We start from the raw sequence: 27,531 nt of genomic DNA, 5'->3' as shown, positions 1-27,531 counted from the left end.
CATGTCCTATGAGTAATCCCAGAGTGCCTGTGCACACCTACACCCACAACACACACACGCGCACACACACATTTAAACACTTGGTACATCAGCTTTAAGTGTTTGGACTGACAGGAAGGAATGCTGCATGTCTGCTTTATGCCATATTAGCACATGCTGGCAGTCTCTAATTCTCTGGCCCTAACCATGTTACTACCTTATTTACTTATCAGGTCTATTTCTACCAGTTACAAAATTAGTCACAATTCTTTTCCATTAGCTATTTTAGGAAATAAACTATGTAAAACATGTGCAGTGTCCAAGAAACTGTCTGCAATATTTGCACTGAATTATTGGACAAAAACTGCTAATAAACTGTGAAGATACATCATATGATCCATATATGCTCTCACTCTCATACATTGCATATAACCTTGAGCTAGTCCAGGACGTCCATCTTACCTCATATCTCTAAACTAATACACTCATTTATCCTTTACAACATCAGGATGTCCTGCCACCTCTCAGTGTCCTCTGCTTCCCTTCAAAGACTAAAGATCTTCTTCTTCTTCCCCAAGCACATAAATTAGCACTAACACCTCATGGTTTGTGTAGTACTTTTAGAAGTGATGCTACTTTTAATCCCTCATCCTGTTAAATAATATCAGGACGCATATTTGATAGGGACTACAAAGCTTATCTGGGAATGCTTTGGATGAGTCGATATGAGGCGAATGCATGTGTCCACATGCCCAAGAGGGTATTTAGGTGATTCTTTTGCTGGTGTTGGTTAGAAGTGCTAAAATAAACTTGTCACTAAAAATTGTATCAGTTTTGTAAACTGATTTTTTGACCAAATATTTGGAAATAAATCAACCACATCAAGAAAAATATCCCAGTGTTCTTATTATTTGTCTATCACAAGACCTGAAACTACAAAAGGTCTTAGCTAGCAGTCTAGCATTCACTACAACTGAGGACTTATTGAGTATATGACAACTGTATATGGGATTTGTTTTTTCAGTCATAAATTGCTCACTTGATGTTAGAATGCTTTACTAGTTAATGCATTTATCTTCAGTAATCTCTTCATCATGAGGAGGATCCAGAGCTTATCCCAGGTACACTTGGAGGAGGGAATAATACCCTGGAGGGAACACCATTTTATCTCAGAGCACTTTACAATTTTTAGGTTTTCCGTGACTTGTTCAGTTGGTATGAGTCAAAATGATGTGTACAGTGATCTTCATTCCTGCTAATAGCCTAATTACTTTATTAGGATATTATATTAGTTACAGCTTTCTGCTTGCTTTTCAGTTGTTGGTTAATAGTCTAAAATTGTAAACTTAAGATATGACCTTATCTTCATCATGGACAATTTTTATTTAAATATTTAGAATAGTACAAAAATGATTATTAGCAAACTCAAGTACTAGGTATTAAAATATATATTAGAAGTTGAAACCTGTTTTGTGTTGAAGCCCCTTAAAAATGTCATAAAAGAAATCATATATAATTCACTGATATGTACATCACTAAATCTCATGAATACTATACCGAACAAAGAAATTAAAATGGTCTTGCTGTTTTACAGATAGCTGTGTATTACCTTAAAAGTCCACAGTGTGAGGCATGCAGGGACATGATTGCACTTACGAGTGTTGATGGCTTTCATCAACTTATCACACTGAGGTCTCCATTGCATTGGACTCCAATATTAGCTCCTCTTAAAGTGTCTTTTCAACACATTCGTGACTCTGCATTGCCTAGTCGTGATGGAAACAAACTGTTCCAGACAAATCATACAAGCATTATAATAAAATACTAGTTAAACATTTACTAGCCCTACTTTGACTCGCAGCAGTCTCCCAGTGTCATATCTCATTCTGACACCATGTCCGGCAAACTTTTCAACTCTGTCAGTAATGTGACAAACCCAAAAATGTGTTTATTGACAGAATCTATATACCTTTCTACCATTTTTAATTTTCACACAGATTTAATACAGTAAGGGAAAACTATTCTCACAAACATGAATACTATAGAACTATACTAATGTTATTAAATGCTTGGTTAGTTAAATGTTACTGAAATTGGGGTTTTCAGTAAATGGGTTGATAACATTAAAGGACACGTACAAAACACCAGCTAATATTACAATAGCTAATACCCAATCTGAAAAAACTGGACTTTGTAACTGTAAGAAGCTTGCCAGTGATATAGACAGTAAGACTGACTGTAAAACCCTCCTTAATCCCTTACATAAAATACCACAGATGTATTAAAGCATCTTGAGAAGCCGAAGAGAATTGTAATATATGAAAGAAATACATCAATAAGGATATATTTCTTTTAACTCAGTGAAAGATATCTAAATAGAAACTGGTATTCTCCACTGGAATTCTATACCTAGACTAAATTTAAGCAGTAAATATTGAGCATTTGTCCGAAATACATAAATATAACTTCTGTGTATTGGTGCAATTGCAATTAGAGGAGTGAAGTGGCTTCTTTAAACGGGCATGCCATGGGTCAGTTTATCTATATCAGTAGTCAAGTGGGAGCTTTAGAAACTGTTCCAGCTACAATCTGGCTTATAACAGTCTGTAAGACAAAACAAGTGACCTATCAGTGCTAAAATAAATAAATGTAATCAATTACTTTGAGTTGGGGGGGGGGGGACTCGGCAATCACAAAAGTAAAATGGTGAAGAAAAACGAATGCCAAAACTTTAATAGCATTCCTTAATAGCGTTCCTATGACATATCATTAAGAACAAGTCAGAGAATCAGAGAGAAACAGTTTCAGTGTGTGAGAAAATTGAAGGCTAGCATAATACCATACAGCAGCAGTAGGGCACACACATTAACCAAAGTTTGCACATAATAGGATTGATCATATTGCACCAATATCTGCTAAGGCAGTTTGTGTATATTAACTCACTGTGCAAGTGCAATTTAATGCATTAATATCTGGCAGTCAGTCAGTCATCTGGCAGCTGTATGCATACATAGAAAAGCGTACAATCACACAGATGGACATCGATAGCTCCAGATTATTTCCATATCAAACATCAGTATAAGGAAAAAGTGTGATCTCTGTAACTTTGGTCATGTAATAAACTTTTGTGTGAAAAACAATAAACATTAAGTGACAATTCTGTGGTGGAAACACCTGGTCAATAAAAGAGGTCAGAGGAAACTGGCCAAGTTGGTTTGGGATGACAAGAAGGATATGTTAACTACTTGTCACTTGTAGTAATCACTCATTACAAACATGATTGGCTAATAGATTACTGCATGAATTCATTACTTATAATGCATAATGAATAATGTGGACAGTATGTGCGTGTGTGTGTGTATGTATATATATAAGATGCCACAGGTTTTCTCTGTATTTTAAACTATGTTTCTTTAAGGATAATTTGAGCAGCATTGGAGATACACAGCAGGTTATCATCAATATAACAGAACCACTGGTATGGTATAGATATCTGTCGTTAAGGCTGTTTTCACATAAAAATATCTTTGCTACAGTAAAAACAAAATGCTTTGTTTTAGTTAAGTTTCGTACTGTTTGGATGAAAGTGTACTGGACACATACATAATCATCCTCTAAAACAACTGCCCTTCAGTGTAAATATCATTTTGCATTAGAATAGGAAAAATGCTCAATGAATTGGTGTTTAAGCTTTATAGGAATTTTTCATATAACCATGATTGTAGTCAACTGCGAATAATTCACATAAAACATATCCGACATCACCGACGGTTTGTGTTAGTGCATTGTTACGTTTCTGATATAGTACAGTTAAACAGTTAATGTGAATCGAAAGAGCTTCGCTACATGAAATAGAGGGAAGTGATTATTTCTCGGCTCTGACGTAGCATTACAAAGTCTTTGCTTGCTGAATGCTTCTGTGAGTAAACTCAGCAGTTACAGTCTATTAGAAGTAGTCAAAACTTTTCATAAGAAGAAAATAAATATAAACATGTAACAATCCTTAAATAATTATGGTCAAATAAATTCCAGTGTTTAGAAACCTCTTGCTTTAAGTAGTCTCATACTGACAGTAGAATTTTTCCATTATATAAGGCACAGCATTCGGTGAGTCTGTGTTCCAATGTCACTCTCTTTTAAAGGCAGCAGAGCCCTACCAAAAGGTACAATCCCTGAAATATCTCTCTGCACTAAAATACTATTATTTGTTTCTTGCTCCAGCATTCTGATCTCATTAATATATTGGGTATTTGTGAGTTTAAAAATAGTAAGTAGCAACACCTGCTTTAAAATCAGCCTATTGGCAGTATGATCAACATGAGTAAAACTATTGAAGACTTTTTTCAGTTAAGTAATGGCTGTCGCAATATTGTTAATAGCGCCTGTTTTTTTTTCAGAGAAACAATGAGTATACAAATAAACATAAAGAAATCGAGGTCCAAAGAAGCTATAAACAACAATTGGTGTCCGATAAAGACGTATTCTTATAGCCAATTCGATTCCAAACTCTATGTACTTCTCTATTTTACCTAGTAGGCAGTAAGAGGTGCTGCTTTTAACAGTCATTTCTGACTTGAAGTTGGAATGACAAAAGAAAAATGTATAATTATTCACTCATGGTCACTCTACAAGCATTCAGTGCCATTTCTGTTTCCAGTTCCAACAAGTTCAGTTCCTCCATGCCTGTGGTCCCAGGAAATTGTCACTGCTTTTGCAGATTAAAGAGTTATTTTGGCCACAAGATGGTAGTAAGACAATTAAAAAAAATATCCATAGTAAATGAAAAGTAAAACTGATGTTGATTCTTCACATTGCTCCTGTCAGTGTGCTTCACACTGTGGAACAATATTTTGAAATGTGGATTTTTTTTCCATGTTGGGGCGAGCTGACAGTTGTCTTCTCCGTTGTTCCCTTTGTTAGTCATCCACCATCTTTTTGAATCTTCATCAGATTAATGTTTCTTGTTCAAAGTCATTAAACTCTTTAACATCAGCAGCGTTTTGTGCCAACTGCATTGAGTAAGTTGTATATAACCATTTAATGGTCTTCACAACTTTTTTTTTATAAGACATAGTGCATTTTGGTTCAACTATGTGTTCAAGCATTCTCCTTATTTTCGATCCTTGTAGGTTTATGGAGGTGTTAGGAGGGATGAGCCACATTGTGAGCCATCCAGTTTACTTTGGTGGTCCAGCTTTCTCGAAGAGCTTCATCAAACTTCTGCCTGAACTGTTTCAGCGCCTCCTCATCAGTCTTACCCAGTGCAAGAGAGTCCTGTTAAACACACACAAAAACAAACAACAAAACAGATCTAGTGAGCCTTGTTCCATTGTTCATGAATAAGGTCAAAAGATAACGACTAGATTGGCAGACTCTGTTATTGAGTCTATATGATTGAGTGTATGACAGTGTACCTTTAAGTACTGAATGTCCTTGACAGACGTGAGTTCTGGTAACCCAGAAGTCAGCATCAGGGCGAAGAGTGTGATGAAGAGATTTCCATTCTTCCTCAGAATCAGATAAGCATCTTCACAGTACTGTCTAAAACTACACACACACACACACACACACACACACACACACACACACACACACACACACACACACACACACACACACACACACACACACACACACACACACACACACACACACACACACACACACACACACACACACACACACACACAGAGAGAGAGAGAGATATGACTGTGACCATGCAAGAAAATTTTCAAAACACTGGATATAGATGCTAATGAGATGCTGTCAATAACTTGCCTGCCAAATTTCTCAGTGTTACCGGTTTTGCCCTGCTGAATGACATGAATGAAGTCATGTGTGAGAATGAATGGAACGCGCTCTCTCTTGATTCCAAACTTTGATTTGAAGTTCCCCAAGATATGACCAAAGTCTATATGGAAGAGCTGACACAAACACACACAAAATGTTGGTGATTGATTATCATATAAAATTGTTTACATTTTGAGCGTCTTCTGAAGCTCACCTGCCCTGTGCTTCGGACCATAATGTTGTCACTATGACGATCTCCGATTCCTAGAACATAGGTGGCGACACAGTAACCAGCACAAGACAGTGTGAACTCCTCGATGGCTTTCTCCAGAGCATCACTACAAACACAAAGACACACAGCCTTTTCATCCAATATACACTTTGTAGTCAAATACAGATCAATGAGACTCATAGAAACATATAACAAGACAAAAAGTGTGCAAAACCTGCACCCAAGTTCAATGTGTCACACATTTACCAATTAAAAAAACTATTAGCTAGCATATTGTAAGAAAATAAAACGATGAGGGTGAAGGTCGTAAAGATAAAGAAGCTTATTCCATCGTAGCAGTGACTAAATAAATGAAGTACTTTGGGCTCATCTGAGTCAAGGAGAACCAAGGACGAATCCTGCTCAAGCATTTATATTGTTTTCCTCTTTGTGGTTTAAAATGAGGTTTTGCTTTAAATGTGTATTGAGTGCAAGAACGAAGTTTCTCCCAAATGACAGGGTCACACATTGTCGTCTAGCCGGAAGTCTTTAAATGGTAATCACAGTCACATACACCCTTTGTTTAATGACTGTCCTTGATGTCCTGCTGCTGCTCCCATACAGTTAATCAAGGTTATTCATTTAGAGCTCTAAACGTATTATGATTCTTAAGCCTTTTTGAAAATGAGATCTTTCTGACATGTATCTTAAGAGAGGAATCTGGGTTGATAATCTGTAATTTCTTACAATACTGACCATAAAAACATTGTGCTTAGGAGAAACTTGTGTTTTTAATCCCCATAGCCTTTCTTGATCCAAGATAAAAAGGGAGCAACTTTTTCAGAAAAGGGAGTGAGGGCTTAATTAGGTTTAAATATTTATCGCAACTTATGTGATGCATACATACATACATACATACATACATACATACATACGAAGATCTCATTGGTTCAGCTATATAGGTGAAAAAACACACAATGTTAAAGAGGATTGGACGAAAACCTAATAATTATTTTGTAGGGATTGTACGATTTAAACTTGATTGCTGTGTACTGGGGTCAAAAAATATTTAGTCCAAGCTTACATAAGGGAGGCTACTATTTAATTTAAAAAAAGAAACAAAACAATTACTCTATCCAGGTTTTCCCAGTTTACTGAGGCCTTACCCAGGGTTTTTGTCCTTGAGCCAACTGAGCAGAGCATCTTTGTTGAAGGCTGCAGCAGCTGCCATGTTACTGCTATTTTTTTGGATGTTGGCGATGGTGTCAGCAGAAGACACAACCTCGATCAGCCCTGTCCGGTCTCCTGTTGCCAGGCAACCATAAGGAACGATTCTGTAAGTGAATGTAAGATTGAAAGTTATTTGTTAAAAAAAAGAAGAAAAAAAAGGAGTGTATCATGAAAAGCATCGAGAGATTAAACACACCAAGTTAAGATTATTTATGTGGATCAATACACAGAACAGAAAAGGAACCTTCCACCAATGTGGCAAACTCTTTCAAATCAACAGATGTATTTTTTTCTATAGATAACAAGGTCTGTGGGTCCAATATCAGAGGACACTTAAAAGAATGTGTGTGTGTATATATATTTAGTATTTTCAATAGTATTTTCTTTACTATTGATTTAAAGTGTCTGTTGGTACATTGCTCACTAATTCTCTCAGGTGCGTCATCGAGAGTGGCTTCAGTGTTCATTAAGGTGTATAATTTCGGTAAGGCTTATGGAGATACAAAAGGTTTTTCCACCTGAACCACTTCATTCTGTGCCATGCTCTATTTAAGTCTCTAGAACAGCTTAACTGGGCTCACAATCTTTCAATGTACAGTATAAGTTAAGCATGCTTTAAGACTCTTCTCAGTCCTTTAACTCCCCTGGCTGACCATCAGCTGACTCGATCTTTCAAAAAGTTTCTTGCATTCATTGCAGTTCATAATTTAAACCAACATTTAAATTAGCACTTCTGTTTAAAAAATGTTTTTTGGTTTGTGTGTTTTCTGTCAGGTTGTACTACATTCCATCAACAGCATTTTAGCTTGTTGGCATTGTTTTTTTCCTGAACTAGTTAACTAGGATGTACATACAGTAATAATCACTACAAAAGGACTTCTGTAATTCACCCTGGATAAGAACATCTGTATTGTAAATGTAAAACTATTCTCAAAAGACTGAAACAGTTAACACAGTTCTAATCAAAACTTCAACTTTATCAAGTGACTCAGTTCTCTCAGACAATAACTTTAGACATTGTCTAAATGGAATGATATATACACTACCTGAGGTCCAGTTTTTCTTCCTTCCATAGCATATCCATTAGCCTTAGGATCTGCAGAGTCAACATGTCCTGTCTGAGATCTGAGAATAAAAAGCAATTGATTTTTTTTTTTTAGTCGCCATTACCTGACTTTCCTATGCACTTGACCACAATTATTTATTCCTCCGCCCCTCCCTTCAACATTCATGTCCACCTCTCTTCCTCTTTATCCATATCCTTCCCTCTTCACGGTCTCTCACCATCTCCATTCTTGAAGATGATTCCCAGCGTGTCTCCTACCAGCAGCTTGTTATTGTAAACAACCCACAGAGGCTTCATTTTAGAGTCCATGTACCTGCACTTCTCCACACTAAATGAAGAGAGGAGATAGGAGGATTGTGGATACAGTTTGTATCATTCTATAAACAGTATACCCACTGGCCACTTTATTAGGAACACCTGTACCGTTGCTAATTCGTGTAATTATCCGGTCAATCAGTCATGTGGCAGCAGTGCAATGCATGAAAGACTTGAAAAAATATTACTGAGAACCCCAGTGACATTGAACTCTGTTGCCCCTTTTCCACCAAGGCAGTTTGAGTGCTGGTTCGGAGCCAGAGCCTAATTTAGAACCAGTTCTTTGTTTCGACACCCAAAGCACCGGCTCCGAACCAGGAAAAGTGGTTCTTAAGTAGCACCAAAACGTTGCTGGTCTAGACTTAAGAACCGCTTGGGTAATGATAATGTACCTTAAGTATACTAATGTTTAATACACTTTTACTTTACCGCGATATGATACATTATCAGCACACATGATAGTAGGTAGCTACATGCTAAGGCTAACATTTTTTCTGTGTTAACCGTTATGTACTTTATCGATTACAACCTCCGTTTATACAGATTACACGGAGCTGCACGTACACGTTTTATTCGCCGCATTTGGATGCCAACGTAGGTTCGCAAAGGCATGAGCATTAACAGTAAAGCAACATCTGCCATTGTTGTTGTGTATGCGTTTGCCGATGCTGCGCTAACGTTGCTGGGACACGTGACACGTATACAGTGACGTCACACTCGGCGGTGGGATGGCTCTCTAGCCGGTGGAAAGGCAAACCGGTTCTTAGAAGGTTCGCCAGTGGAACCAACTTTGAACCAGAACTAGCGCTAGCTCTGAACCAGCACCCGGTTCTTTCCGGTGGAAAAGAGGCATTAGTTCATGAAATGAGTCTGAGATGACTTCTGCTTTATGACTTTGTGCATCATCATCCTGAAACTAGCCATTAGAAGTTAGGACAAAGTGTCCTATGTAAGCATTCTCCACAACATTACACCACCTATACCAGCCTGCCTGTGTACTCAAGGCAGGTTGGGTCCATGGAGTGTTTAAGACTTTGGATTACTGATCGGAAGGTCATGAGTTCGAATCCCAGGTCAATTTCGAATCCCAAATCCCATTTCACAAAGCTACTGGCCTGTATCTGCATATTTTTATGCACTGCACTGTTGTCATACTTAGCTGATTAGCTAATTGTATGAATGAGAATGTGTACAGGTATCCCTAATAAAGTGCTAAATGAGCGTACATACATATATATATATATAAATAAAAGAATGCCTTCTTACTTGACATCAGCAAGCAATATTTGGGGGTTCAGTGGTGAATGGAGGTCCGACAGAATCTCAATAAAGCCTGTTTGTCTAAGGCACTTCATCATGGCCTCCTTCAGTTGAGCCTCCTTAGTTTTATTCTTTGCTTTTAGTGTACCCAGTTTGATCAACTCATTCACAGCTTTTAGCTTACCAAGAGCCTCGACCTGTAATTAAAAAGTAATAATTGTAATCGTTGCAATTTGTGTGTATTCAATCAATCAATTTCAACACATATGAGCAATTAAGGAGAAAAAAGAAAAAGAGGCAACATTTTGTGTTACAGGAGACCTCTACTCTATTGTCATTTAATGCAATGATGGCAGGATTATTTTATCTTAAATGAGTAGACTACAAACTAACAAATCTCTTACAAGTCTATCCAGTGACTCAATCGGTTCTAGATATAACAGAATTTTTACTGAAATTCTACAAGCCATTATAATCAGTTTTCCAAGAAATTAGATTATAAAATGAAAGTTTCCTATTTCACAAACATGTGTAATACAAGTTCTGATACTGTAAAGTACAAGATTGTATTTCTGAACTTTATTCCATTTATTGCAATAGATGGGCAAGCTGGCATTTAACCCAGTTCTTCAAAATAATATTCTGCAAGACTCGAGTAGTCTGCAATACACAGTTAACACAGACTCATAGTGTGTTGTAGTTTCAAAGATTTGAAACAATCCTGTAGGTTCTTAGATTTTAAATATAAGTCTGTTAAGTGCATGAAGTAGGTTTATAGTCTCTCAAAAATAGTCTCTCAATTGCATTTTTTATTATTTCTTTAAAATGCTATTACTTTTATTATTAAATAGGGCCTTATGGTCTTCTATCACTGCTGCTGTCACCAACAACCAGCAGAGATCGTATAATCCTCAAGCTTTCTTTCAAATCAGTAATATTAGATAAATGTTCAGAAAACAGAACAGTCAGATTATAGATCTTTTCCAGACAATAGGTTTAATACTGTTCTATTCATATTCTATTTCCATATCAAGTCTTTTAAAGGTCATGTACTGTTTAAATGGTCATTAGGTCAGTAAATTCTATTTCAAAAATGATACCTGTTTTTTAAGCACTTCAATGTGGGGGATACTGCCTCTACAGTATGCCTCCAATATAAGGGCAAACTGCACACACACTGCTGGCATGTGTATCTCTGACCTGAAAACACACAGACACAAACCAAACAATACATCGATGAGACTCTTGATGAGAAGCTTGGAAAACGGATTCTCAGATTCATAGATGCACACAGGTTAAAATGTCATTAAACTATATATAGAACCAATATATAACCTGTTTACAAAAACACAATGAAAACACTTGCCTAAGATACCAGAAAAGGAAATGTCCAATTTTACGATTGCTCTGAGCACGCTGCAGCAAAAACTGTGTGAGGGCACAGTCGTAATATGGTTCATAGCGCAACACCTGCACTAACTGCAGCAAATACTGCAACAGCTCCTCATCACTAATGCAGAAGGAGAGAAAAGGAAACAAAAAGCACCATGAAACAGGCAAAAAAGGCAGTAAAAAGAGGGGGAAAGAATTCTATAAAAAAGTTCTATATTTAACAGAAACTAAAGTATATAAATTTCTTAATTGTTCTTTTTTGTGAAATATTGAAATTCACATTAAATCGTATCAAATCTGAAATCTGTTATGACAGTATAAAAAAGCCTGAGTGTTGAGCACTTACCACATATCTTGCAGACAACTGACTGCATACTCTCTAACATACTGATCTGGATAGTTGAAATCCAGCAGCTCTAAAGCATCCCGAGGACTTATTTTAGGCCAAATCTGCAATAATGCCTGCAACTAGACAAAAGACCAGAAGAAGAGGGACAGACAGAAATGTTAATACCAAGAAGCTATGGAGAAAGTCATCTGTGTGTGCGCATGTTTCTTTACATACCTGTGCCATGTCTTCATGTTTACTCCATTTGACAGACAGTAGTAGTTTAGGGAGGGACTGTGGGAAGTTCTCTCGGCAGTCATAGCGCAGGGTCCATATCAGATCCTTCTCGTTTTCACAGAGTTGTGACAGTGGATCTCTTTCCATGATCTCTTTCAACTCGATGTAGAACTTCTTCCCTCCACGTCCCTGCACACAGACAAATATTTACACATTTGGCACTGCTCCCAAGTATGTTTTGCCACAGTGTGTGTGTGTGTGTGTGTGTGTGTGTGTGGGAGGGGGGGGGGGACATGACATAAAAAGAAAACATGTGACTTGTTCCAAATTTGTCTGTGACATTAATAGTAGTTTGGGGTCAGAGAGCAGTGAGTGGGAGGGCAGTAGAAGAACAGAAATGAGCCTGTGAGTTGTGTTTGCTAGCAAGTGATCAATGCTATGTGGCAACATTGGAGTGCTGTTTTTAGCCACATCAGTCAGTTTAGAACTTGATTACCAGACTTGTTGCACTCAGTAAAACGAGTTACTAGCAGAAAGAATGAGCTACACAAAAGAAGGACACGATGAGGGTGGAGACAAAACAATACACGAACTAAAACAAAAGCCTGCAGCGCCTTTGCCATGAAAGCCACAATGTAGGCAGAAAGTGTGTGATTTTAACACCAGCACAAGCTACAAATCATTTCTGTGGTGAACAAAATGGCATTATTATATATAACCTCCAGTGTAAAATAAAACAAAAAAAATACATTCATGACACATGCATTCTCAATATTAGGAGAGAGAGAAAACAATAATAGAAAAAAAATTAATATATACAGCCACTGTGCATCATAACCCGAGCTGAAAACAGGAAGTATGAGGTCAGTCAAATAGATAGATAAATTATTGCTTGTACATTGTGTGAGTGAGCAAATGAGTGGGAGAGAGAGAAAATAGTTTGCAAAAAAAATGTTGTTTTCCTTCAATTTCCTTTTTGATTTGAATCAAAAGATGCAGACATGACACAATAGAGCACAATTTTGTGTGTGTGTGTGTGTGTGTGTGTGTGTGTGTGTGTGTGTGTGTGTGTGTGTGTGTGTGTGTACACCAACCATTGACACAGAGTCCGTGGATCCAGCAATCTCAGCAGCTTTCTCCAGGATCTACAAGACAAAGCATAAATGTTATCAATAATAGTATAATAATGTATGATATAATGTCATTACACCATACATCACAATCCTATATCATGTTCTGTGTATATACCTTGTCAAATGGGGGAAATGTGAGTGGGTGTGTTGAGTATTCTGGTAAGCGGATATGCAGTGCTGTGGCATTCTCGGTGTATGGATTTGTCTGAATCGTTCCAATAGGGTTCAACATCTCCTCCAGCTCGTCTGTGATGCACACAAACATCATACTGATACATTTTCCATTTTTGTACAGTCACTACCATAAAAGAGTGCTATTCTATTCTCTCTCTGTGTGTGTGTGCGTGTGTGTGTGCGTGTGTGTGTGTGAGTGTGAGAGAGAGAGAGAGAGAGAGAGAGAGAGAGAGAGAGAGAGAGAGAGAGAGAGAGAGGGAGGGAGATGCTTTTCTTACCAGGAAAGGAAGACCAGGTATGTAAGATGATATCACCAGTCTTTAGCTGTCCTCTGTAGTCAAACACCATCATATTCACCCATGCTATTGGGTAATGCTATGGACATTAAATAAAATAATCATTCTGTGTCATTTTGTGTGTGTTTTATGCTTTGCAACTTGGTAAGTGCATTTATGTTCCACTTACCACTTTTCCTGCTTTTCGAATCGTCTGATATTTGTTCATTTGCATGTTTTTGGTTGATTTCTGCTTTTTTACTTTGTCCATGACAGCATAGATGGCAAAACAGAGGCGAGCCATGCGTGGCAGGTCACAAACAGAAATATCAAACTCAAGAGTCCTGTTCCAGGTGTGCTCAGAGCGCCCACTGCTCTCATTACTAACAGCTGGCTTACACAGGAGCTCTGTGCCATGGAATATTCCTGCACGAACTTGCACCTAAGTGGAAGGGACAAGCCATTGCGTGACTAAGACTTGTCTAGGCCAGAATGTGGCAGATGATGGCTTCTTTTACATGCAAAGTTGTAAGCCTTACCTTTGCAGTCTCTTCTGCATTGACCTTAATGCCCTTCACTAAAGTTATTCTAAAGAGAGACTGAACTTCCCAAATGCAAGTTTGTAACTGCTGCCAGGAGGAAAAAAAGATTATGTTTAGGGAGAAAACGTAACATTTAATAATTAAAATAGAAGTAAATATATTCAGACACACAAATACTTAACATAACTATTTAGAATTAACTGAATGATACCAACCCTGTAAAGCTTATTTTTACTTACAGATGGGCCTCTCCTCTTAGGAGGAAGGGGTAAAGGAGGATTTGATGACTTCCGTGAGAATACAGCTCCAATACTGCTGATCTCATGTTCATACATGGCCTTCACTATATCACACTGCACTAATGTCAAATGTGGAATCTCTTGTGACAGCAAGCATGACCTGATATACTGCAAACACACACACACACACAACACACATACACGATTTTATTTTAAGGCAGACAGAGGAACTCTTTTGTTTCAAACCCTTACATGAATCTCAATTTAATTTTAGTCTCTTAAAATAACTAGGTACTAAATTATTTTACTATAATATTTGTAAATTAAATTGTTTATATTTTTCAAGACAAATGTAGCCTGATATAATCGTATGTAATTCATGGGAACATTTTATAACAGCCATTTTGTAATTCACTGCTTAAGACACTTCCACAACACACACTGAAACTATTAATATTGATTTGTGATTTAACAAGTTGTGTCTAGAAATATCCATGCAAATGTTCACAGTGTTTAAAAATCCTAGCTATGATGCAGCACCTTGTACATTTGTAGTGCCATATACATATTTCTTGAATTATTTTAATATACTACAAAAGGTCACACACAACCCTTAGTTAATAACCATTTATAATGTATTCATAACTGTTATATAGGTCAATAGCAGATATTTAAAGAACTGGGTATAAGACAGGAACACACTCCGGGTGGAGTACCAGTCTCACCACACACATGTAGACCCAGACAATTTAGTGCTACACCTACTAAAGCAAATAAAGCTCCTTTTGCTGTGTGTATGTATGCATGTGTGTATACCTACACACACCTAATAGAAAAAATACTCTATAATCTATGCAGCAAGTGTGGTCAATAAAAAATCTACAAGTTTATTTATTTACTTACTCTGTAATATGCAAGTGGATGTTCTCCGAACAAAAACTCCAGCCTGTCACTGACTCGTAGAACATAGTTACCAACACTGTCCTCATCTTCTCCCAAGCCATGCGTGGTTAGCCATTTTTTGAGAGCTTGATTCATAAGCTCAGGTACAGTACAGTTTAACGGCACTTTTAGGCTTGTTGTGTCCTGGGTGAAGCAACAGGATTTTGGACAAAAAATATGAACAAGATATCTAAGCAATATTTAGTTTCCATACTGAGCATCTCTATGCATTTCATTTAGTGTGTATATTGCACATCTGTGAGTGTACCTGTGACTGGTTGTAGTGCATGGTGATCTTAATCCAGCCCTCATTCTTATCATAGAACCCATCAACTGGGCCCACTTCTATCTGGGGTGAGAAGAAGCTCTGAAGCCATTCTGCCCACGACATCATCTGCACTGACTGCATTTTCTCTTCACTAATTCGTTGCATTTTGCTACGAAAATCTTTCACTTCCTGGTTCAGCAAAGCATCCAGTTCATGGAGCCCTGCACAGGAAAATGCATTATATGATTTCACGGACATTATTAATATTCCAGTATTTTTTAATAAGTATGCTGTTATTAGGATATTGTATCTATTTGGACTATACTAATATGTGTAGATGGAAAGATGGCAAACATAACGAATAACAACCAGCCCATAGGGACCTGTGACCGTAAGGCCTGCACCCCCACTTATCAGCAGCATCCCTGGGGAAATGTCAGATTGTTGATTGATGCCCAGTTTTATGGATTGCTTTGCCAAAAACCAAGAAACCAATTAGAATAAACTTTTCACCCTCAGAGAGAAGAGCAGAAAGCGGCATGTGGTGCAGGGCCATTGAGAAGGTAAAGGCGAGTGCTGCACAATGACTAATGTGATTTTCCTCCTCTTATCCACAAAATAGCCAGAGGATCCAGAAGGTAACAATGCTTCTTGAGCTCGCCGAGCATACTCGCCCCAAGCTCTCAGGAGAAGTCTGCTGGGGCGTTCGCCCATTAACGGCACTGCGGCTATCATAAATTTACGGACAAAGAGCCCCAAGTGTGAGCCCCAGAACATATGGATGCCACGCAGCATCAACTGCTGCAGGACGTCAAGAAGCCAACCAGCCCCTGGTCCAGCCCCATTGTTGTCGTTCTGATAAGCTGGACTGGATAATATTTTCTACACCCAGATTTAAATGTGCAATTTCCTATTATATGACTGTCTACCTGCAGGATACTTATCATTCAAATTTAACAAAACTTTTTGATGTCAGAAGAAGAACATACAATGACAACCTGCTTGCCCAATTACCGTTCAATCAATACTGAACCACTAATAGTGTTATTTTAGTCAAATATTACATTTGTTTAATGTTTGTGAGAACGTGTGTTTTAACATGTTTTACCTTTTCCAATAAGCACCCCGATCTTGGAGTCAAGCAAGCGCTCAGCACGGCCACAGTTACGAATAATTAGCCTAAGGACAGGCACAAATGGACGAACATCACACAAACGTCTGCTCTCATCCTCCAGCTCCTCATGAACTGCAGCTTGGTTCACACACTCGAATATGTGACCGTCCATCTCTCCAAGCAAGGAGAAAAGAGGATACGCCTGTGCCTGCTTCCATAGCATCTACAAAGACACATTCATAAAACAATCAAAATGGGATCTGAACCAAAATGACAGACTGTGTAGTTGTCTGTTTATGGGAATGATTAAAACTGCAGACCAATGAACCAAAGACATGCAACATTATAATTTTAAGCTTTTACATTTTAACAGAAATAAAAACATGTGTGTGTGTGTCGGTAGAATAAAAAACCATTATATAAAATTTGCACAGTATTTTGCCCATCTAGTTTCATTAGCTTTATATAAATGAGTGTGTGTGTGATGTTCCTTCATAATTTTAGGAAAGGTTTGTCTCTAAGGATTTTTACAATTTTGCAATTTATACAACATCACTGCATTACAAAGTGACACCTACATGCTCACTTTACACAATATAACATCAGTTTTCTGTTTAGTAAATAAAAACATCTGATGTCTGCTGCATGTCGTCCAACCGTCAAAACACCGACTTGGAGAAAGAGGCGCTACCCTGCATTTTTCTGTATAGAATAGATGCTTGTAGAGAGATTATGGAGTAAGGATATGATCATTGGCATAAATTTATCTAGGTATAACAGAAAAACATTTGTTATTCAGAATTAAAAATGAATGAATGGGCAATAGCAGGGGAAGCAAATGATTTATAATAATATCACACACCTGTTTGATTTGTTGGATGGTGCTCTCTCTGGGAACATCCATCTGTATGTAGATTCCAGTTGGCAACAGGAAATCCACAGTCACCTGATCGTTTCCATCCAGCACTGGGTCCGCCCATACATCCAGCTGATCTGTCATGGCGGGAGGCATGGCAGAGAGCACACCACAACCAAACCATGGGACCCTGAATACAAAACAGGAATCAATTTAACACCAAAACAACAACAGTGATACGTAAAATCAGTGTTGTAAATTACAGCGTTAACAGCATAGTACATTCCATTAGCAATACATTTCATGGCAATCCTTCTAAAAATGTTCAATATATTATATTCAGTGTTTTATAAGGATTTATAAGGTTGTTAGGTTATGATCATCTTATACTGATCTGTTAAAATCTTATATATAGACGACATATTTTTAATGTTTTAACTATTATTAATTATTAAATGGCAATATCATTGATATTGAATGTTTCTGTAAGAAAACACCATGAAAGTTTATTTACATTGTACATACAATGTACATTTGCATGACTATATTACTGCCATAGATGCAGAAATTCTTTAAAATAAAAAACAGTATACACCAAGAGACTGTTACGAATTACACATTCTGATGAATATAAGACATGAATATAAACTGAAATGAACAATAAACAGTGGCAGTCCTAAAATGCACAGTTGGGAAAACCAGGTATAAAATAAAATAGAATAAATTGGAAAAAACTATTCAAGTAATTTATTAAACTATCAATATTGGCTAAATAGCTAACAAGCCTAGCTTTACCAAAGGTTTAAAAACACTTACCCTGCTTCACTACAACACTACTAGAGGATACATCTGTGCCACCAAATGTCTAGTCCTTCTTGTTACTAATTTATAAGGCTCTATGACACAATATAATTTCCCAAAATATCAGGCAGTATAAAAGTGGAAAACACCTTTAAAGTATCACTGTTTGAACATAGGATTTTGGAAATATCTGCAATAAAACAATATTTGTTTGGTGTTACTTTTGAACTTGCAGTGTATTAGTACACAGATATTACACCAAAGATATTTTGCATGAATGCAATTATTTGTAATAATCAATAAACATTTAAATAATCAATAAAATTGTTAATTCATTAATATCACAGTGCAACTGTGTTCAACAATACACTAAACACAATCACTTTATCTTTTTGTGTGCTACAAGCGGTTCTGATATTTCAGGTTAGTTCTGTTGAAAAAATAAAAAATCAAACTGAATTTAGTCCTTTTTTTCTTCAGATATCCAATTTTGCTTATATATGTCCAATACAGATACTGGATATCAAACTGGTGCCATTTCATTCTTCTAGATTGTGTAGAATGAAGTAGACTCCCATGCTTTTAATGAGGTGGGAAAGAGTAAATCTAATGGCACAAATTAGAAGCCTACCTATATGCCTCCATGTTCGTTACCACCAAATGCAGATTTTCTTTACAGGCTTCTGCCTTGTACACCCCCTCTCTGTCCCTGCTCATGCTGCATTCTTTTACAGGTCTGGACTTGTACAAATGGAATTCTAAATTGTCCTAAGCCATGCTTTCTCTCAATCTCTCACCTAAAATCTGAGCAGATAGTATTAATTCAGCATGTTAAATGGGGCAGGAGTCACAAAAAGACACAAAATGTCACAAACAAAAGCAAAGAGAAAGTTAAGGGCAAGAGTGATATGCAGCAGACGATGAATGCAGTAACAGGATTCTGGACGCATTAACGTTATTTCTTGAATCCAGAAGAAGAAGAAAAAAAAACATACACATACATTATTTCACTTTTTATCTAATTAACCGTATAAATTATTGCACACGCCAATTAATCTGCTTTGAATTGATTAATGATTAAATCTGTGTATGTGTCACTCATCCCGGAAGGAAAAACCTACTGTTTATATTTTGCAGTAATTCTCTTTGTGTGTGTGTGTGTGTGTATGTGTGTGTGTTTTGTGTGTATGCAAGACAAATTATATCCATATCCCAATTTAAGGGTCTACGACTTTAAGGTATGGTTTAAACCATGCGATTACAGTTCATCTTCAATATCAACTGACAGATGATCCATACATTTTAATCATTTATATTTAGTAGTAATTAACCACATTATCCTAGTCAGAGCCATGACGCATCTAGATTTTAACTTTTAAACACAGGGAAAAAGACAGAAGCCCCTGAATGAAGTGTCAGTCCATCACAGGACACTATGCAGAAACATACACTTAGTAACTTGTTTTTGGAGGAAATGAAGCAAAAAGAGAAAGGAGCATCAGTAAAACTGAATATGGAGTATACAAAGTCCAGGATCGAACTGGGGACCCTGAGATGGCAACACTACTCTGATCTCATATACAGGTATACAAACAAGTCATCCAAAGGACAGTAAGGGGCTTTAATTTCTACCTTCATATATTGAGAAGTTAGGTCTCATTCAACCATCAAGAAAATGTCCATGTACATAGCACTTAGAACATAAAGTTTACAAATTTAACATTGGTCCATAACCAGTATGTTGTAACTATGTTTTAGCAAAGATAACCTGTTTTTCCTTAATTTTATATATATTTGCAAAAGGTTTACACCACAGAGAAAATAAAATATGACAAATAGAGAAAAGGAGTTATCATAAAATGCCACCTGCCAAATTGTCTGTTTTGATTCCGAGTACTTGTTTTGGCAAATTCAGCAATGTATGTGGTTCAGAAAAAATGTTTTAGTAGGTTTTTGTTTTTTGACATACAGCATAAACACAGTGCTCTCACATGACTATGAGAACTGCTCTATTCATGGGCCTGGTCAAGGCTCTAACCTCTACCCTAGCTCCGACTGTGTGCGTGCATGTTTGTGTGGGTGAGTGTATAAAAAGACGTTCAGCTTTCTTTGTATCCCCTGACTGATGACATCACAGCCACCACAGTCAGAACTACTGTCAGATGCAGCTGCCTAAGTACAAGAGGCTACTGATCCCACTCCCTCTATCTATAGACAACAATGGCATAATAACGTGAACCCTTGATGCGACTTGGTTATCGTCAGTTACATACAGTATGTAGTGTTATTCTGTAAACACAACTAATGTGTGGTGAATTTCACCTGGATACTTTCATGTGCACTTGTGATATTACAGCCTGATGTTCTATGTATAAAATAAATGGGGAAGGTCTTTTAGGAACCAGTTTAGCACTCTCAAATCTAGAATCAGACAGAAACCAACATCCTGTTTCTGAATGAAGAAGTATGAATGTTGCTGCTTATAACCCACAGGCTGAATGTGGTGCACATTTTAGGGGCCAAAGAGTGTGTGTTTGCCTGGTTAAATCTTATAATAATAATAATAATAATAATAATAATAATAATAATAATAGGCAGTAAATCCAATAAGCAAGCCTGATTTCACAGTCTTGCTTTCCACATGACCAGCAATGTGGCAATGTAAAAATCTTGAGGGACAATCTACCTGTTGTCAGACTGTGAAATCATGAAAAGCACAGAAACCTATAAAAAGTATGTACATTACGTTACATTACATTACTTAATGATCACAGGCATAGAATTTAAAGAACTGACCTATGCGTTCATCTTGACACATATTACTTGTAGCCCACATATGCTGCAAAGGAAGAGGCATACAAAAGAATGATCCTCATCTGGCCCTTGCGTGCTACAGAGTTACCTTAAACAGCAGTACAGACACAAATCCAGCTGAACTTTTACTGAGTCATAAGACCTGCATAACTCCATCTACTCCTAACAATTGCTTGTTATCAGAGTGACCCAAAAGGAAATTTTTTAGAGCCAAGAATGCTTTGGAAAAGTTAAAACAAGCCCATTACTAAAATAAAAGCCATGAAGTGGACGCTATCTCCACTCAGGTGACAAATTACCTACCAATTTAGATGGTGAAAACTCATGTCTCAACCTGCAGTATTGACCAATGGCAGCATTATGCATAGGTTCCAAATTAGCATACGATGGAAAAAATGCTGGAAAACCCATTAAATTCAGGGAAAAGTCCTCCATTTAAGAATAAAAGTAACCCAAAGGACACTGGAAGAATCACTTGGAATGGAAAGGCTTCAAGCTACAACAAATTGTGAGATATAAAGCCCTACATCACTTCAATCTGACAAAAAAAAAATGGTCTTTTTTTTTATATAGATCTTACCTGTCCTATAAAATGCTTCATTGTGAACATTAGCCTCTCATTCCACTTTGGCCAAAAGTCAGTTAATCAATTATTAGCATATCTGAGAGGAGCAGCTCTAGCTGAGATATTCAAATTGAATAGTTTGTTAAAATATTTGACATTCTAACAATGAAACTTCGATGCAATATCTCATGAGAAACGCCTGTTTATTAGTTAGCTGAATTCATAAAATAAAAACAGTGACCAGAAACTAAAAACTGTGACCAGGGACATGGGGTATTAGTCAAGATAGAGGAAAGGGTGAGTTCTACTAAGATGCACAACTTCTAACAGATTCCCAGAAAACACACAGAATAGCAGCAAACGGCAACTTAAAACAATGAAAGCATCATCATTTTGCAATTGATAGAACTGTGGTTTTAGCCACTAGTTAACCTGAAGTGCTTCCATTCAAGAGCTGCTCATACTGCTGAGTACAGACAAGTTAAAACACTACAGAAATGCTTTTAGTTGGAATGTTAACATATGCCCATTTTTATCAAAATGAGTGAATTAAATCCAACTGCGAATACCAAAGGTACTGTGTATCTCAAAAACTGAGATCATATGACCAGTACTTTCAAGCGTAAGCTACATTAATAAATAAAAGTTAAGACAAAAACAATCATGTAACAGCACCTCCAACAGGAATCTCTCACATTACATAAGACTTCAAATACCTGGTTTAAGGTGACAGTTTTTGAATACCTAACTTATTGTTTTCATGAAGTACACACCATCATGCAATTTCGGACTTGCTCTTTACCCCGTGTTCATTTTCCATTTTATTAAATGCAACATGCAAATATCTGTAATAGCGGTCATAATATTAAAAACCCATGATCCAATCAAGTTCATTAATCAAATTAAATGATCAGTCCTAATCTTTGCTGCAGGTACAAAGTGTGATTTCTGTCTTATACCAAAGCACAATGCTACAGCAGGGCTGAAAGTTAAAATGGTAAATATTACCTTGGCATTCAGTAAAGGTGAGGGACAGTAAAGATGTGGCTGTGCCTTCAAAATTTCTGTTCATTACTTTTCTGTACTGTATTTGTCAAACAATAACATATCAGCTGCCACTGACAGGAGGAAAATGATTTTTCCCTTCTGCTAAGAGCCTTTATTACTATTACCCTGTGATGTCCCCTGAGTAGCAGGGTAATGCACAGTAAAGTGGACATAGACATATCTCTCTGCATTAGCACTTAGTGCTTAGGAGGAAGAGTTGTTAATGTAGACAGTACATTTGTGCACTGCTCTAATGTTAAGACTTGGTCTTAAATTTCTCTTTTGAATCATATCTCCCTCTATAATACAACTGGGAAGAGGCAAGAGAGCTAAAGACCATGTTAAACTACAGTAACTACAAACACAATCAGATCACAAAGGATTAACGCATGAGCACAAACACCAGACTGGTTAAAAAAAAAAAAGTGACACACCATGGAGTCACAAGCCTAGTCAGGCCTGTGCACATAACCTGGATCACTGCCATGATAGTGATGTAAGCATACAGTGTTTGACTGGTTGTAGAGATGAAAGAATGATTTATTTTATCCCTCTCTTTGTTAAGAGATCTGAAAGTGACTTAAATCCGATCAAAAGAATAAGCAGATCTAAACAGAATCATTCACATTTCAAAAATCAAATTGACCAAAATTCTCCTCAGTTTGCGGGCTGCGTTAATAATAACTTTAGTGTAACAGACAGTATGACCTCATGTGCTACTTGAATAGTACTGTTATTAAGTGACCTTGGCTTGGCTAGTGATACTTTTTCCTGGTGAGTGTAAGGTATTATGTGCAATTTGTTTTCCACAGGTAACTCAAAGACAAAAAAGAAAAACTCCCTGCACTTTTATTCAGTCTAACAAATGATGAACCTAGAAGAAAGAACTTTTATTTATTTGGCCTTTAGCTTGTTGTGAATGCCGCAATATAAGCAATGTATTTAAAAAATATTTTAAATCACAGTTTTGATACAGAGTTGAACAACTCCATGCAAATGAAAGAAACGGAAAACTAATAAAATTGGCAGACAGCACATCTCAGTCTTGAATGGATGCCTTTTGACCCAGTAAGCTGCTTTTTTTTGTTTGTTTGGTTTGTTTGTTTTTTCTTTATATGAAAGAGGATATGTTTAACTTATGTAAAACATATTAGCTCATTTCATACACATACACTCAATTGCAGCAACACAATGCATAAAGATATTGCAGATACAGGTGGCCTGGTTGTTATTTCCAGAATGGCAGGTTTGAGTATTTTAGAAACTGCATATCTGAGGTTTTACTATACACAGTAACACAAAAACTAAGACAGACCAGCACACCTGGAAGCAACAATTTGTCACATTAGTCTCCATTTTCATGTTTGATGTGAACGCTAACCGAAGCTTGCAGAAAATGACCCTGATAGCTATACTGTTTGCCACATTTTATAGTAAAGAGTTATGAAAGAAAAATGACTCATAGTTGCACTATCTGGTATAACCAAGAAGAGGATAGGTTCTGTTTTGAGTCTTGATCCTCTCAAGGGCTCCACATGATGTTGTTTAAGGGCGATTTTCCTTTCTGCCATCTCTATCTGGATTTCTGTAAAACTGCTTTGTGGACATGTCCATTGTCATAAGAGTTTATATTAACAACATTGAATTGAACGGTGTGTACATGATTTTATGCATTGTACTGCTGTCACAAGATTGGATAATTGCATGAATGAACCAGGGAACATTTGCTCATGAAAGTTTAGAGAGTGTATACCTCATGGATTAAATTAAACAGATTTTTCAACTATGCCACTATTTTTTTTTTGTATAAAATCATGCAATTTTATTGTCTTGCAAAAAATATGTGCCAATAATAGTTCATATAAGGGTACCAACAGGATTGACAACAGTGGCCCAGATGTTTGGCAACTTGTGCTTACATTGTCCACTATGCTAAAAAAAATGAGATTTTCATTAACTGATGATCTTTCAAAGAATTATTACATATCAATTATTGTTGACAGTTGATAGTAAAGCTTCTGCTGTCATGTATTTATTTTATATATCTATAATGTTCGGCAAACAAAGCTTATATTTACCTAATGAAAATCTTTTTAGGAATAGGGCAAGTTTGACTCAAGTTTGATTAAATTGCCAAAATATTCGACAGATTAGAAATGCTTTTGACAACATTTTCAGAAATAAACAGCACATTCTCTTGTCACTTGGATGGTAGCATGTTTCAAAGCTACATATTTTGTATTTGTATATCTCTTGACTGGAAACTTGTACCTTTAATTAGCATTTAGACGCAGTCAAGTCCATAAATCTTTGGACACTTTTTTTTTTATTCCAGCTGACTGTCCTAGTATACGGCTGATTAAGGTATATAACCTGCTTAAAAAGCAGGCTTTCTGTTTTAATTCGAGAGTATTTACATACAAATCAGTGAAACAGCATAAGAATGACCGAAATTACATTAAATTTTTTATGTGACTTTTTTTATATATAACATTTAAATTCGGATGCAATTAAAAATCTGCACTTTCATAATTTTATTTCGACATCAATATACCGTGAAAGACAGCTATGAAAGTATGTATTATGATTTCTTTTTAAAGACATGACATAAATACATACATAGCAACAAGGCAAAGTGCAGTGGATGCAATAACAAGTAGATGCAATAAATTATTCAACAAAAACAATGGCATCAAAAGGAAGACATTAAAGCACAGTGAATCACAGTCCATCTGAAATGGGACAGTAGAGGGTACAATCTGTGGGCCTACATGAAGAACTCTCAGCTCAGTGTTTACAATCTGTTCCACTCTCTGATCGTGTGTTTAGTTCAAGAAAAGCTTGACATATTGCAGTAATGTTTGTTATCGTCTGGATCCGACATAAAAACAAAGCATCCTGATAGGCATTAGGCTTCAGTCCACTGTATGTATTAGGCAAAATATGACAAGCACTGAGTCGAGAGTTTTGGATTCTACGACCACAAATGAACATTTTTAGTCTGAAATATAGAATGAAACCCGCTTCATGTTCTCTGTACACTGTAACGAACATCTTGAGGAACTGAGTTATTTCACAAGACTGTTGTCTATTCTATTAGTTTATTAGGTTACGGACAAAACACAGAAACAAACACGAAGATATTGTGTAAAATGAGGAGAACATTCGGCCTGGCGCACTCCTAACACTACAGTCAACAAAATATCAACACAAAACTAATCACCGTCTCCTGAAGCAGGGAGAAACATCCAGGCGTTTACCTTGTGGTGTCGATACACAATGTCGGAAGCGTGAGTCCACTTCTAAACTACACGGAAATAGTTTGTCCGTCGAGTAAAACTCCAAAGGTCTGAGCAGAGGAAAGATTTAGGCCTGTCAGCCTCACAGTTGACACTGAAATCTGTTTGTCTGGAAAAGTTCTACCATGGTTATAAGGTCCAAAGACTTCCTGGTTTATCAGTAGGAAAAGAACTCGCTCTCCAGTTTCCTTTCGTTTCGACAACACTAACCGAAGGCCCTCCCTCCCTTCGCACTTTCATAACAGAGCTAAACCGGTTGTTTCCTCTGTGGAGCTCATGTATCGTCGCTGTGCAGTGATTTTCAACCGGAAACGCAAAGTTCTGAAACGCCCCTTAAGCTAGAGCCACGTCCCTGTCCGGCCTCCCAGGGTCTGAGGCGAGTCCCAGGAAGTTCATGAATGACTCCACTAGCGATATGAGTTATACACTGTAGTTCATGTGACCCTCCTACAGAATGTACAGCTAATATAACACACACGCGTAAATGCCAATTTGAGACACTATATATATATATATATATATATATATATATATATATATATATATATATATATATATATATATATATATATATACACACACACACTATGAAAGCGAGAGACTGGTAAGAGCAAGAGAGTGGGTATTATTCAGCTCTGTCTAATTGTGTGGATTTACTTACCCCATTCAGTTCCTGTTTTTAATCACTTGTCTGTTATGCAAACTATAGACAAACTTGCTTTGCACTTGATTGCAATCTGCCTAGTGCACAAACCTTATTTACCTGCGACTGCAGCTGTGTTTTAACTGTGTAATGATCATCCTTATGTAAGTTAATGGTGCTGTGATTGTTTGGGGTTCATTGTTTATCCTTAAGGTTTCTGTTAAAACTGTTAAAGGGAGAGGGGGGAGGGAGTGAGAGAGAGTGGGGGGGAGTGAGAGAGAGTGGAGGGGAGGGAGGAGAGAGAGAGAGAGAGAGAGAGAGAGAGAGAGAGAGAGAGAGAGAGAGAGAGAGAGAGAGAGGAAGGAAGGGTGGGAGGGAAAGAGAGAGGGGGAGGGAGAGAGAGGAAGAGAAAGGAAAAGGAGAGAGAGAGAGAGAGAGAGAGAGAGAGAGAGAGAGAGAGAGAAATGTTAGAATTACACCTCTGTTTCTACACACTCAGTGTAGTCCAGTGTGAAAAGTACCTGGATGTTTTGACACGTGCTATTGTGTTTTACATTCATTATTCCTAATGCACACTCATTAAGCAAATTATAGAGTTGATTACAACATGACTTACTCCGTTTAAGACATAGACCATCACAGGTCTACAACCAAAGGAATAATGATACAATAAAACATAGGATAACAGAATTTCTGTCATGTAAAGTGCTAGGGTATGTTAAAGTGCAAAGTTGCTGTAACAGATACACCAATGAAATATAAAGTATGTGGTATTGAGTATTAGATTTATACATCTAAACTATGTTTAACTAAAATGTTCCTCATGGCATGTTTGGTGTCATTCTAATCCATATTTCATGGTGAACAATGTAGTGACACAATAGTTTAGGATGTTTAGGAATATAGAGTTTATTATTTTACATTCCACACATTAACATTCTGAGATAACCTGGTGTGAATGAGAGACAGCTTGGTCCTTTGTTCCCAACAACTCAATCTCAAGAACCTAAT

At 37.0% G+C, this 27,531-nt stretch overlaps 1 protein-coding gene across 3 annotated transcripts; it reads right to left on the bottom strand.

Moving 5' to 3' along the window:
• Positions 1-2,686: 2,686 nt before the first annotated feature.
• pik3cb (phosphatidylinositol-4,5-bisphosphate 3-kinase, catalytic subunit beta) lies at positions 2,687-26,197 on the bottom strand. 3 transcript variants are annotated; one of them, XM_027137900.2, is made up of 23 exons: positions 25,802-26,197; positions 17,358-17,541; positions 16,490-16,718; positions 15,382-15,602; positions 15,075-15,257; positions 14,172-14,339; positions 13,930-14,019; positions 13,581-13,832; positions 13,394-13,490; positions 13,057-13,187; positions 12,903-12,953; positions 11,809-11,997; positions 11,590-11,711; positions 11,218-11,361; positions 10,952-11,051; positions 9,858-10,048; positions 8,495-8,604; positions 8,257-8,335; positions 7,147-7,314; positions 5,984-6,107; positions 5,758-5,903; positions 5,394-5,526; positions 2,687-5,253 (listed from the first exon to the last, which is right to left on the bottom strand). In XM_027137900.2, exons 2-23 carry the CDS (start codon positions 17,505-17,507, stop codon positions 5,122-5,124), a joined length of 3,210 nt encoding a protein of 1,069 aa, XP_026993701.1. In that variant the 5' UTR covers positions 17,508-17,541; positions 25,802-26,197; the 3' UTR covers positions 2,687-5,121. The 3 variants fall into 3 exon arrangements, with proteins under 3 accessions (XP_026993701.1, XP_026993700.1, XP_047662124.1); XM_027137899.2 differs by having other exon boundaries at positions 25,839-26,197; XM_047806168.1 differs by having other exon boundaries at positions 13,930-14,016; positions 25,839-26,197.
• Positions 26,198-27,531: the final 1,334 nt, after the last annotated feature.

The sequence above is a fragment of the Tachysurus fulvidraco genome, chromosome 22 (genome assembly GCF_022655615.1).
Source record: "Tachysurus fulvidraco isolate hzauxx_2018 chromosome 22, HZAU_PFXX_2.0, whole genome shotgun sequence".
NCBI lineage: Eukaryota > Metazoa > Chordata > Actinopteri > Siluriformes > Bagridae > Tachysurus > Tachysurus fulvidraco.
The sequence above is the reverse complement of the archived record's forward strand: the minus strand, read 5'-3'. Positions and strand labels throughout refer to the sequence as shown.